Source organism: Salvelinus sp. IW2-2015, linkage group LG9 (assembly GCF_002910315.2).
Source record: "Salvelinus sp. IW2-2015 linkage group LG9, ASM291031v2, whole genome shotgun sequence".
NCBI classification, from domain to species: Eukaryota; Metazoa; Chordata; class Actinopteri; order Salmoniformes; family Salmonidae; genus Salvelinus; species Salvelinus sp. IW2-2015.
The window spans coordinates 22,220,641-22,232,357 of NC_036849.1; the positions used below are offsets into that span (position 1 = coordinate 22,220,641).

Sequence of the window (11,717 nt, forward strand, 5' to 3'; positions counted from 1 at the left end):
GAAGTGCAATCGGACCAAATTTACACTGTATCTTGGATAGGCAAAGAGTTGAAAAACTACAAACCTCAGATTTCCCACTTCCTGGTTGGATTTTTTCTCGGGTTTTTGCATGCCATATGAGTTCTGTTATACTCACAGACATCATTCAAACAGTTTTAGAAACTTCAGAGTATTTTCTATCCAAATCTACCAATTATATGCATATTCTAGCTTTTAGGACTGAGTTGCAGGCAGTTTACTCTGGGCACCTTTTTATCCAAGCTACTCAAAACTGCCACCCTGTCCCAAAGAAGTTAAAGGACTCCTCTCTTCAAGTGTGAATCTTATCTGTGGTTGAAGACTTCATGTAGACGTTTGGTTTTCATATAGTTCATACGCTAATGAGTTTTACAGTGTAATGAATAGCAAAACTACTTTGTCTTTGTGCTTTAATGAAATTACTGCCCAGAGGAAAACAGAGGGGAACATATAACATAACTTATAAACCCAGGGTCGTTACAATAATAAAGAGTTTATTTCCAAAACGCTATATCCACCAATTTTTCACATTGTTTTTATTCACTAGAAATGATTGCTGATGGGTAACTGAATGTGCGTGTAAAATATTACTGTTCTCAGCACTAGTTAGCTCTTAAAAGGGTTATATATTTGAATGCAGTGAATTCAGAGCCATTCAGTGGCTACCCTGACTTCAAACATAATTTTACCAGGTTCTAGTGAAGCAAAGGCATTGAGCGTCCACCACAACATACCCAAGAGCAAGTGTTAGTATGTGTTAAGTTTCCCAGTCTTCGTTAATAACGTGGCTCTTAAAAAACCTTTGCACATCTACGAGTGATCCAGACCACTCATAGAGCAGCCAAAGTGCATCGTTCTGCGTCACTTTATTGACAGAATATCCCTACTAAAGATAGAATCAAGATGTTTAGGGCATCATCTGACCGTGACTGCCAATAACTCAGARCGAAGTTGACTACGAATACAAAGATGACTGCATTAGAGATACATAGGCTACACGGGTATGGGCCTATATAGGCTATTTCAATCATGTTGACATACATTTTATGTTCAATCAATTGAGTTCTATTTTGCGACTCTGTAATTTTTGATGTGTGACAATGATGTGCCCAATCAGTGATTTAGTACATTATTATTGGGTAAATATAATAAGCCCCCTCAATAGTCTATTTGCAGACATAGGAGCTGATTCATCATCTGCATTGTGGGATAATTCTAATGTTAAATTAAGATTTGAATGGAGAAGGCTGATTGGAGAGCAGGGGAGCGTCATGCACCCATTATTTTAGAGGGGGCATGAAGAATGGAAAGGGGTGGTTGGGAAAATGTAACATTTTTAAACACCTGAAACAACTTCTCCTGCAATCTAGAGTGATAATCATTATGCCTAATTCTATGTAAGAAAATACATATGTCTTTTTTTCTGCATAGGTTATCTAAGCATACCTCTTCACAGGGGTGCAACTTTCCCTGGGGACATGTCCCCCCCAGTTTATAATTGGAATGTTAWACAAAACRAGGTAAAGGTGAGCTTAACGTTACTTGAAACCAAGATAAATATTGAACGACTGGGGTCAGTCCACGTGCAAACTTCAACGGTGTTCAAATAAAAGTTAAAACAAGCGACGGGAAACAAATAGCCTGCAACTGATGTCCACCAACATATGGTTGCAGCTCTTTATCAAAAAAGAGATGATCAATGATGTGTTGACAGTAAACAGTACGCTAGAAAAAGTTGTATTTCGTAAAATATTATTTTAGATGATGATCATTGAAATAGCCAGCTTTTGGATGAATTTCTAAACTAAATAGAATCGAAAATGCAACATAACAAAATTGAAGTGGGCTAGCTGCCCATTTCCACCCAAATAAAATAATGTGCTGCAAAATCGAAATCTAAAGAAAAATACAATAGGAATCAAACGGGTTTATAAAAGGCTACAGAATAAGTGTAAGTCTATCATGGCTAGGCCTATCTTTTTATTCAGGATTTGACAGAGCATCACGATGTATTTTTTCTTTTAGGAATCCGTGCAAGGGAGTGGGGAATAAAAATGCATTAGGCTTATTGTAACGTTCTGACCAGAGTTCTTATGTGTTTTGCTTGTTTAGTGTTGGTCAGGACGTGAGCTGGGTGGGAATTCTATGTTGTGTGTCTAGTTCGTCTGTTTCTGTGTCCAGCCTAATATGGTTCTCAATCAGAGGCAGCTGTCWATCGTTGTCCCTGATTGAGAATCATATATAGGTGGCTTGTTTTGTGTTGGGGATTKTGGGTGGTTGTTTCCTGTCTTTGTGTTTTGTCTGCACCAGCTAGGACTGTATCGGTTTGCCACTTTTTGTTATTTTGTATCGTTATAAGTGTTCACTGTTTCGTTTAATTAAACATGTTGAGCACTGGCTACGCTGCGTGTTGGTCCGATCCCTGCTACACTCTCTCTTCTAGTGAAGAGAGAGAAGGCTGCCGTTACACTTATAGGCTATATATTGAGCAGAAGACGGTTGTCGGCGAGAATAGGCCTAGACTACTGTAGGCCAAAGAGCTAAAGCCTAAATTTTAAAATAAGCCTATCGAGCTGTACTTTAAAGTTCCAATGCAGACGTTTTTATCTCAAGATCAAATCATATCTGGGTAGCAATTATCTACCTTACTATGATTGTTTTCAATTAAAATGGTAAAAAAATATATATATATATGTAAAGCTTCTTAGCAAAGAGTAATTTATCAAGCAAAAATGTTGCTAGGACTGTGGGAGCAGTTTGAATAGGAAGAGGAGAACCGAAGTTTAGCTATTATTGGCAGAGCGGTTTGGAACTCTCTTTCTTATTGGTCTATTAAATAATTTGCTGCATGGTGACGTTACCATGGAAGACTAAAACTCCCTCACACCAAAACAGGCTGAAATTGCAGGCAGTTTTTTAAAACAGCTCTTACACTAAAACAGCGTTATCATACTTTTCACAATTTCAGTCTTATTCCAACCTCATAGTGTCGAAATATATATAAAACACAGAAAAATCACAGTTTTGACTGCACTGGGCTTTTAAGATGAGTGTTATAGCCTAGTATAAAGACATACAGTAACATGTGTGAAATACAATTACTGGCGTGTTCACGAGATGCAACTGAGGTGACAAAAGTAATTTCTGGATAACGTGGACCTAAACAAATGACATGAGCTCCGCTTCATCTATACATACGTTTAAGCCTGCTGTGTGCACGGCGTTTAATGCATAAGGCCTTAACATGAACACGACTCATAAGCCCTACACGTACAGTGACGAAACCACCAGTCTGCCTACACCCCTCACACACCATGTTCAGTTGAAGTAAAAAATGGACATACAGTTATGTGGTGGTGAAGTGTGTGCCAAACTGATGTAAGGGCACACTAGCCTCCTGTGTAATGGTGTGTAACCACAGAGGTGTCATGGCACGAGAAGTGGACACCTGTAGGGACCCAGGCCCGTGCGCACACTGGCCTACCTCCAGCCGCCACCACAACTGGAGAGTGTCCTGGTTTGAGCAACACCAATAACACCAACTTTTTAACTATTCGATCAAATTATCAATGGAAAAACATATCTATTCGGTTCGTTTTTTWWTTTTTTTTATTGTGTTATTTTTTATTAAAAGAATGCATTCATTAGACTGAAACACATCTATCAAACTTTTCCTGGAAATCAAACGAGAGACAATATACGTTTTAGGCTGATTCGTTATCTCAAATTTACTCTATTTAAAGTCTGTTCGTTTTATTTAAATGAGCAGGCTCCCGTATGTGAGGACTACTGAATAAAAAGTAAGCATATCTGTCAACCGTTACAAAAAGAAAATTAAATTCATGCAAATGTTCCTCGTTTCACAACTGACATTTGGGGAACCTTTTAGTTTTTGTTTGGTTTTGTCACGTGACTTTTGCAGAGCCACACTTGAACACAACCTATCCGCTTTACCAGCAGGAGGTCCTTCGTCTCCCAACATGTATTTATGCACCAAAAAAAAAAGACTCCATAGACTCCATACATAGACTTCAGTCAATTTTGAGGGTCTCTTTTATAGGCTATAAACATGCATAATGCAATATTGAAAGTGTTAAGAAGCTCAAGCTCGATTAAAATGTTCAAATAATTATAAGCTACAGAAATAATAAAATAAAATATATTACATTCAATTTCCACGTAATGCTTATAATCAAACTATAGGCCTACATTTTGCATTGTTTATGAATATTCCAGAAATAAAAGAAGATTAGTCAAACCATGCTTGTATCAATGTAAACCTACTAAATAAAATATATAACGGTGCAAATAGTAATAAATAATGATTTGCTAATATGGAAATTAATTTTAAAAAGCTGTGGAAAAAAGTTAAATTAACTTGTTGGCATTATGTAATATTGCCACTTAACAACATGAAATGCTGTGCTCTCCAACGTTAAAGTGCAGACGTTTAAACGATTATCTCCTCAGACATACTTTCATAAAGACACAACACAAAACTTGAAAGAGAATAAATATACTTAGTAATTTGGTTATTGATAGAAGTCGACACATTGTATTAAGCAATTTGCCCTGTAGTAAGCGGCCGAAACAGCTCTCTAGTTTTACTGTGCATCTTCCAAATTACCAATGGACACGCAACGAGTCTAATACCGATCTCATTTAAACTTAAATGATTTCACATGGTCTTTCTTGTCAAAAAAACATWTTTGAAAAACATATTTGAAACATGCATTTATAGCTGATACATCGCGACATGTTTGTGTTCCAGTGATCCTCTTTAGCCAAGGAATCTGCACAGTCGTGTACAGTAGGTGAATATGTTTAATCTAGATGGAGGTGTAATTCCTATTCTATCCAGATGAGGGAAAATTGAGGTTCTGTTGGGCAGTCCTAGGGATTTAGAAAAGTGATTTCAACAGAATTCTACAGAATCAAAGCGATTTCAATAACCTAAACAAAACAGATAACGTAGCCTATCACTTCACCAAGATAGTCAAGAAATAATGGTTCAATTATTGAGAAAGATTCAATTGTGCATATGCTTTATGCTTGATTTAGCAGATAACATTTAGAGCAGTGAGCCACACTAACTAACTGTACCTTCACTGTAACTTTAATGAACGATCGCCCTCTCCTCATACTTCTCCTCCATCCAAGGTTGCTGTGGTGACCCAACCTGATGTTTTCCATGTGTCCTGATCCCTTCAAGACCTGTAGTGAAGTGGCCAAGAGAGAGGGGATAGTGACACTGCACCTTGTTACCGTTGGTTCGACTGTTAACTTTTACTAGTGACATTTTGCGAGCTTATAAACGATACCTTCTTAACTTCCACAGGAAACACGGAGAACATGCTGTGATAATGCTAGCCTCAGGAATTCAGTCAATATCCTATAGTCTAGGAGCATTGCAACCCACAAAGGTATCGATTACATGAGCCCTATAGCATGTTTGATGCTAAGGATGGAGGTGTAAAAAAAAGGCCTTACCGGTTAGTGAGTCCCTTGGTCTGGGTTGTAATCGAAACTTCATGTGACACTATTCTGCGATTCCCATGGTCTGCTAGTTCCGGCCTCTTATGGCGCGCGAAACACATCATGAGCGAGCTCCCAGGCGGGACGCACGGGCGGTCAGTTGGTTCCGCAATGGACCAAAAAACGCAACTGGAAAATATATTAGCAATTGTGCCGACTTAATTTTAATAGCATAATAATAGTAGCCATTGAAATATAAATACATTGATTCAAATACAAATGKAGTTGGCAAATGTTCGTGGAATTTATATGAAAATGGATGGTGTGAAAATGTATCAAAGTGGATGGAATGAAACAAGTCTGAAATATTATGTTTTAATKATACAAATTGGTGGATAAGATTCTAATAATTCTTTGATCAAAATCTATAGGCTACATTGCAGGCTCTATTGCCAAGTGTCACTCACAAAATATTGTAAACATAATCTACATTAGTGGAGAAGTGCCCATTGGAAGTCCATCCAAAGCACAACTCACCTCATTCGAAATAATCTCTTCAATGGTTTACAATGTGTTTTCTATTTACCAATGCATCGTGTTCAATAAAATGTTTCCCCTCAGTCACTTCATCCCTATGTAAAATACCGAGAGAGGTTGAATTGCGCAAACCGGATGGTGCATGTGTGCAACAGCCTATCCACGGTCAGGACGGCCAATGAAACAAAACCAGAGCTCCAGCGTGGTAAAATTGACGTAGAGGGACGCGTCAAATTAATCCCAACAAACTTCAGCCTCCGGGATAACTAAATGTTGCCTTTTTCAGATGAAGATCACTTCAGTGCCATTGTACAAAGCATTTTCTCTCAAAGCACTGTGATAGAAGAGGGAGAAGAACATTTGGAAGGAGTCTTTTAAGAAGTCCACATTTTTTCTTCAACTTTTTGCTTCCTTCGTGCAGAAGGGAGAACCAACGCATTCAGCCATTGAGGGGCAACTATTTCAAAGCATCTCGAACCACAGGCAAATGGGTAAGCTTGCGTTAACATCGGCATGCTTCAGTGAAAGAAAGCTTATGGAAGCATAACCATGCTTAACACGCCTGCATAACGCCAGAAATAACTATACAGTTGATTTCGGGTTGTAGATAAAGTGGACATATCCCTTTACAGAACGAATGGAAGGATAGTTTACACGACAGACATGTCGTTTTTTTCCGCGATATGCTAATGCAGCATATTCATAATCAAGTTCATATTCAATGGTTGATTTATTAAAAATGTATGTAACGAATATTGAAATGAATTGACATAAAACTTCAAAAGTGGCAAAAGTGGCACTAAGATCCAAAGGTAAGTTAAATGTCGCCTCCTGATGTGAATAGTAATAACAAAAACTTACATTAGCTCGCCATTTTGCATGGTTAAATTTACTGTGCGAGTATGGAGTTCATGAAAAAAGTTATGTCTGCTTTCATGACTGAATATGTTCATGTATCTTTATTCCCGTTAGAGCAAACCTATGGCGAGGTGAATCAGTTGGGTGGTGTATTCGTCAATGGACGACCTCTGCCCAACGCCATACGACTACGGATAGTGGAGTTGGCCCAGCTTGGAATCAGACCCTGTGATATTAGTAGGCAACTTCGCGTCTCTCACGGCTGTGTGAGCAAGATATTAGCTCGGTACAGTGAAACAGGTTCAATTTTACCCGGTGCCATCGGGGGGAGCAAACCACGGGTTACCACACCGAATGTAGTGAAGAACATAAGGGATTACAAACAAGGTGACCCGGGGATATTTGCCTGGGAGATCCGGGACAGGCTACTAGCAGACGGAGTTTGTGACAAATACAACGTGCCCTCAGTCAGCTCCATTAGCCGGATTTTACGGAACAAGATTGGAAATCTTTCCCAGCCAAACCAGTATGAGAGCAGCAAGCAAGCCCCCACACAGGCCGGCCTCTCTTACAACCACATATACCCTTATTCATACCCCAATGCTATGTCACCCAATGGCAAAATGGGCAGCGGTCCCGGAGTACCCGTGACGACCGGGCATGTAAACATATCAAGGGCCTGGCCGTCGGCGCACACTGTCACCAACATTCTGGGTATCAGGGCCTTCATGGATCATCAAGGTGCGTAATATTGAATCTATTTTCTAGACAAATGATTGCGTGTTGATTTATATGGCACCATACATACACACAGTTCTAACCCATTTCCCAATAATTGTCAAAGTGCATTTGGGGTGACTGGCTTGAGCTATTGGACGTGCTGTTCAGCTTATGACTAATTTATCCATGATGCATGATTTATAAATCATGTTTTGACGTGTGATCATCAGGGAGGAAATTTGCMCTATAAATCTTTGTAGGCCTTGGTTTTKTGCCTCACAAGGAAAACGACTTACTCTGCAGGCCCACTCACTGGCGCCTAGGCAAGCACCTTGCTTAGGCTACCGGTTAAAGCCTCCTCGTTCCCCGTAGGACCTAAGGTGATAGTGATATGTTGCCTCTAGGCCCCAGATGGATTGTCGGCCATGGCTGCAGCGCTGCCATCAAGGAAACAAATTAAGGTAGCAAGTAGGCCTATAGCATGTAGCCATATTCGAAAGAGCATAATTATTATGATTGCTTGTACAATGATGCGATATAATAATCGATCATTTGATGTGGCATTGAACATTTTTAATTGCTATAAACGTGTGATAGCYTTGTCCACATTTCCTCCAATAGATTCCTGACGAACAGCTTATAAAGTTCTTGATTCAGAAACGAAAACAATAGGCCTTGATTGGATACGCACAATTACGCACACTWTTCCTCTCCTCAAAAGGTATTGTTTTGATAGCATTTTAAGAAATAGAGCCGATATAACGTGCAATATTAATATTAAGTATAACATATAATTTAGGTCTCATTTAATATTTTACAGTTGCTACGGCTGCTTTCTTCATATTGGATCATTTGATAGTTAGTTATGAATATCAATAGATCAGAGGCATTTTGACAGTTTCCCCCTAATGATCTGACATGTAAAGTGCAATTTGCTGTTTCCTAATCAGCTATTGCTGGAGCAGAGGGATATCCACCGAAAATGGAAGACTGGAGTAGTATCAACAGATCGACGTTTCCCTCGGCTCATGCAGTCAACGGAATTGACAAATCAGCCATTGATGCAGACATAAAATATGCACAGGTAAAAACAAGAACTCATATAAATGCATAAGACTATAGCTGTGTCCTTTATCTGCAGAGAGACTGGGCTCGAAGTGTAACATAATATAGTGTGTATTGAAAGGCATTCATCTGTTTAATATAGCCTTGGTATTCGCAAGTTGTTTAAATGTTCGTCAAAATGTTAAACGTTTGCTCCAGCACTATTCAAGKAAGATTAATATGACATAGGGTAAATTGATATATACTGTATACACACTTATATCATAGATGTGCAAATGTTTCGTTCTGGGAAACGTAAATCTGACATACTTTCTTTGTGTTTGTGCGTATTTTCTTGCAGCCTTCATCGACATTATCCAGTTATGTCCCTGCTTGTGCCTACTCACCTTCAAACCAGTACGGCGTTTATAGCGGGCCAGGTAGCTATGTGACCCCTGGACACCCTTGGCAGTCCCAGAACTCGAGTTTGTCCCACCCAAGCAGCGGCATGACGATGCACGCGGGAGATATCCACTCTTCAATGCCGTTCAAACATCCATCGCGAGAAGGTAGGCCAGATCCTGTTTGAAAGTGTTCCATTCTGATCACAACGGCGATATCTCAATTTTAGCATAATTTAGCATAATTCACTGCCAGCTGACTCGTTTCCCCCCAAGTTTCCTTCATCTATGGCAAAAAACATCGTTATTTTACGTTCAATAACAAGACGTAAAATAACACAATGTGCATTTTTATAATTTTTTATTTTATTTTTAAAGCCTATTCACACACACACACACACACACACACACACACACTTATTATTAGGCAACCATTAATCTAACACCAGTTGTCTAATTGTGGACATTAAATATTAAATTATGTCACTGTCAAGTCCCACAATAATTATATTTATATGTTATAATGAGGGACTCAAATATATAGGGCATTAGTGCAAAAGCAATCTAAACCTATATTAGCAAAGGGTCTCGAAATTGTAGCAGCTTAAAATATTGATGTAGGCCTAATGGTGCGGACCTATAGTGTTTATAACTCTATGACAGCTAAATTATAATTATTTTAGGCTGAGATAGGACTAAATAGGTGCTTGAACTAAGTGATCTCGGCCCTTATACATGTATTCTACTTATGCTTCGATTAAAACGTGTTCTTATCCTTTTGATAGCTACTGTATATTTTAATTTCAAATGAAATATATGATACAATTAAAAACATTTAGTGTTCTAACAAAATAGTTATTAGCCAACATTTACGGATGATATGGTCTTAACAAAAAGAATGCATGAATAAATTCGATGATGAATCAAGGTGTGAACCCAAGAAGACAAATGTGGACGTTATATTGCAGCATGTGATCCATGTTGTCAGTAAATTCATTCATAGTGTACAATTTAAATGTCATGGGAAGTTTAAAAAAAGAACATTGCGTAAAATAATGTGGAATAATTCAAATATGGTATCAAATGAATGACCTTATAGTGTAACATTGACTATTGTGATTTTTAGTAACCTAGTTTGTATTTAAATGTTGCATGTAGTAGTCTAACTTTCAGGTCATTCAGGTCTGTATAGGCCTAAGATAAAATAATTTAGGTTTTTAATAAATATTGGCATTTTTAGTTTTGCTGAAATAAAGAGTAATGGCTTGTGTGCTATACAAACGTCTCCTGTTTGTGTTCTGCAGGAGACAGAAAGCCACCCAGTCCCCTAAGCAAGCAACTGCAGCAAGAGGCGTTGAGCAGTGTACACGGACTCAATCTCCCTAACTCATCCTCGTAATGCCAGGGAGCTCGTGCCGCAAACCGAGGACTCAAAACTCACAGTAGGACTATGTAAGGAGCTGCAGACCCTTATCTATTTGAGGGCATTTCAAGAATACAAACAGTAAGTGCAAGCACTATTTATGATTTGTTTGCCAAAGTGTTAACTATTGAATGGGCCCTTATAGCCTAACACATGTGCATACAAATGTAGCCAAATACAGATAGACTCCAGTCGGTCTGTGGCCATATGAATGTAAACGTATGAGGATGTTGAACTGTATTGGAGTCTCCTGTCCTCATGCAGCAGAGTTAGTGGTTGTGTCGTCTTTTCATTGAACTACTTCATGTATATTTCTGTAAAAGACTGCAGGATTTAAATGCAATAATGTCTGTCATTGATGTTTCATTAAACAAGTTTGCTATAGTTGACAATGGAACTGTATCCTGTACACGCAGTAAATTGTTTTCTTAATTGGTTACAAATCTGGTTTCTACAGACCAACTCAACGATGTGAACAAGGTGATACAGTGTACATGTAAAATAGATTATTGCAAAAGCTTTAATTATATATTTTTATAAATCCATTGTAAATATTCTAAATAAAGGCATTGTAAAATACAACTGTTCCTGTCATTATAAAAATGCTAAACAAGTATTGCATACCATCTTTCTAAGTCAAGTGTGTTTGCTTAGCGATTTAAGCGCAGATATAGAATGCACTGGGTGTCGCAGATCATTAGGAAGCTGTTAGAGGAAGAAATTAGATTTCGATATCAGCAAGATGGCCAAAATTGATATGTGAAGTTATCGGTATGTATGAGGGAAATCACTGCGTATCATGCTGGGACAACGTGTAGGTGCTAATCTCTTTGCCCTCATGGGCGCTACCATGCTTCTGCGTTAATGGAGCTTACTGCTTTCGGCGCCTCCAGTGATGATATCTTAGCTCCTTCTTCTGGATACTTGCCATAAGGCAAATTAAATAACCAATCAAGTGCATGAGCATGTTATTTTGCAATAGAGGCTGCGTTTGGGATAACACACACACACACACACACTACACACACACACACACACACACACACACACACACACACACACACACACACACACACACACACACACACACACACACACACACTTACAGCTTGGTGTGACAATTGATACACTGCATACCATCACTGAAGGCGCCGAATGCAGTAAGTTACATTACCTACATCAATTTGGAACATACTTTGCAAATTGTGGAATATCAGTGACATTCTATAGCTTTTGATTTG

General features: G+C 38.6%; 1 protein-coding gene and 1 long non-coding RNA gene across 3 annotated transcripts; one reads left to right on the top strand and one right to left on the bottom strand.

The window, feature by feature from the left end:
* Positions 1 to 3,718: 3,718 nt before the first annotated feature.
* On the bottom strand, positions 3,719 to 6,207 carry LOC111968828 (uncharacterized). Its single transcript, XR_002877925.3, has 3 exons — positions 6,031 to 6,207; positions 5,509 to 5,682; positions 3,719 to 5,232 (listed from the first exon to the last, which is right to left on the bottom strand). It is a non-coding gene; the product is annotated as an uncharacterized lncRNA (long non-coding RNA).
* A 24-nt stretch (positions 6,208 to 6,231) lies between these two features.
* Positions 6,232 to 11,058, top strand: LOC111968827 (paired box protein Pax-1-like). 2 transcript variants are annotated; one of them, XM_023994718.3, is made up of 5 exons: positions 6,232 to 6,521; positions 7,003 to 7,629; positions 8,559 to 8,692; positions 9,014 to 9,221; positions 10,358 to 11,058. In XM_023994718.3, the coding sequence occupies exons 1-5, from the start codon at positions 6,518 to 6,520 to the stop codon at positions 10,450 to 10,452; spliced, it is 1,068 nt and encodes a 355-aa protein (XP_023850486.1). In that variant the 5' UTR covers positions 6,232 to 6,517; the 3' UTR covers positions 10,453 to 11,058. The 2 variants fall into 2 exon arrangements, with proteins under 2 accessions (XP_023850486.1, XP_023850487.1); XM_023994719.3 differs by having other exon boundaries at positions 10,365 to 11,058.
* The last annotated feature ends 659 nt before the right edge of the window (positions 11,059 to 11,717 follow it).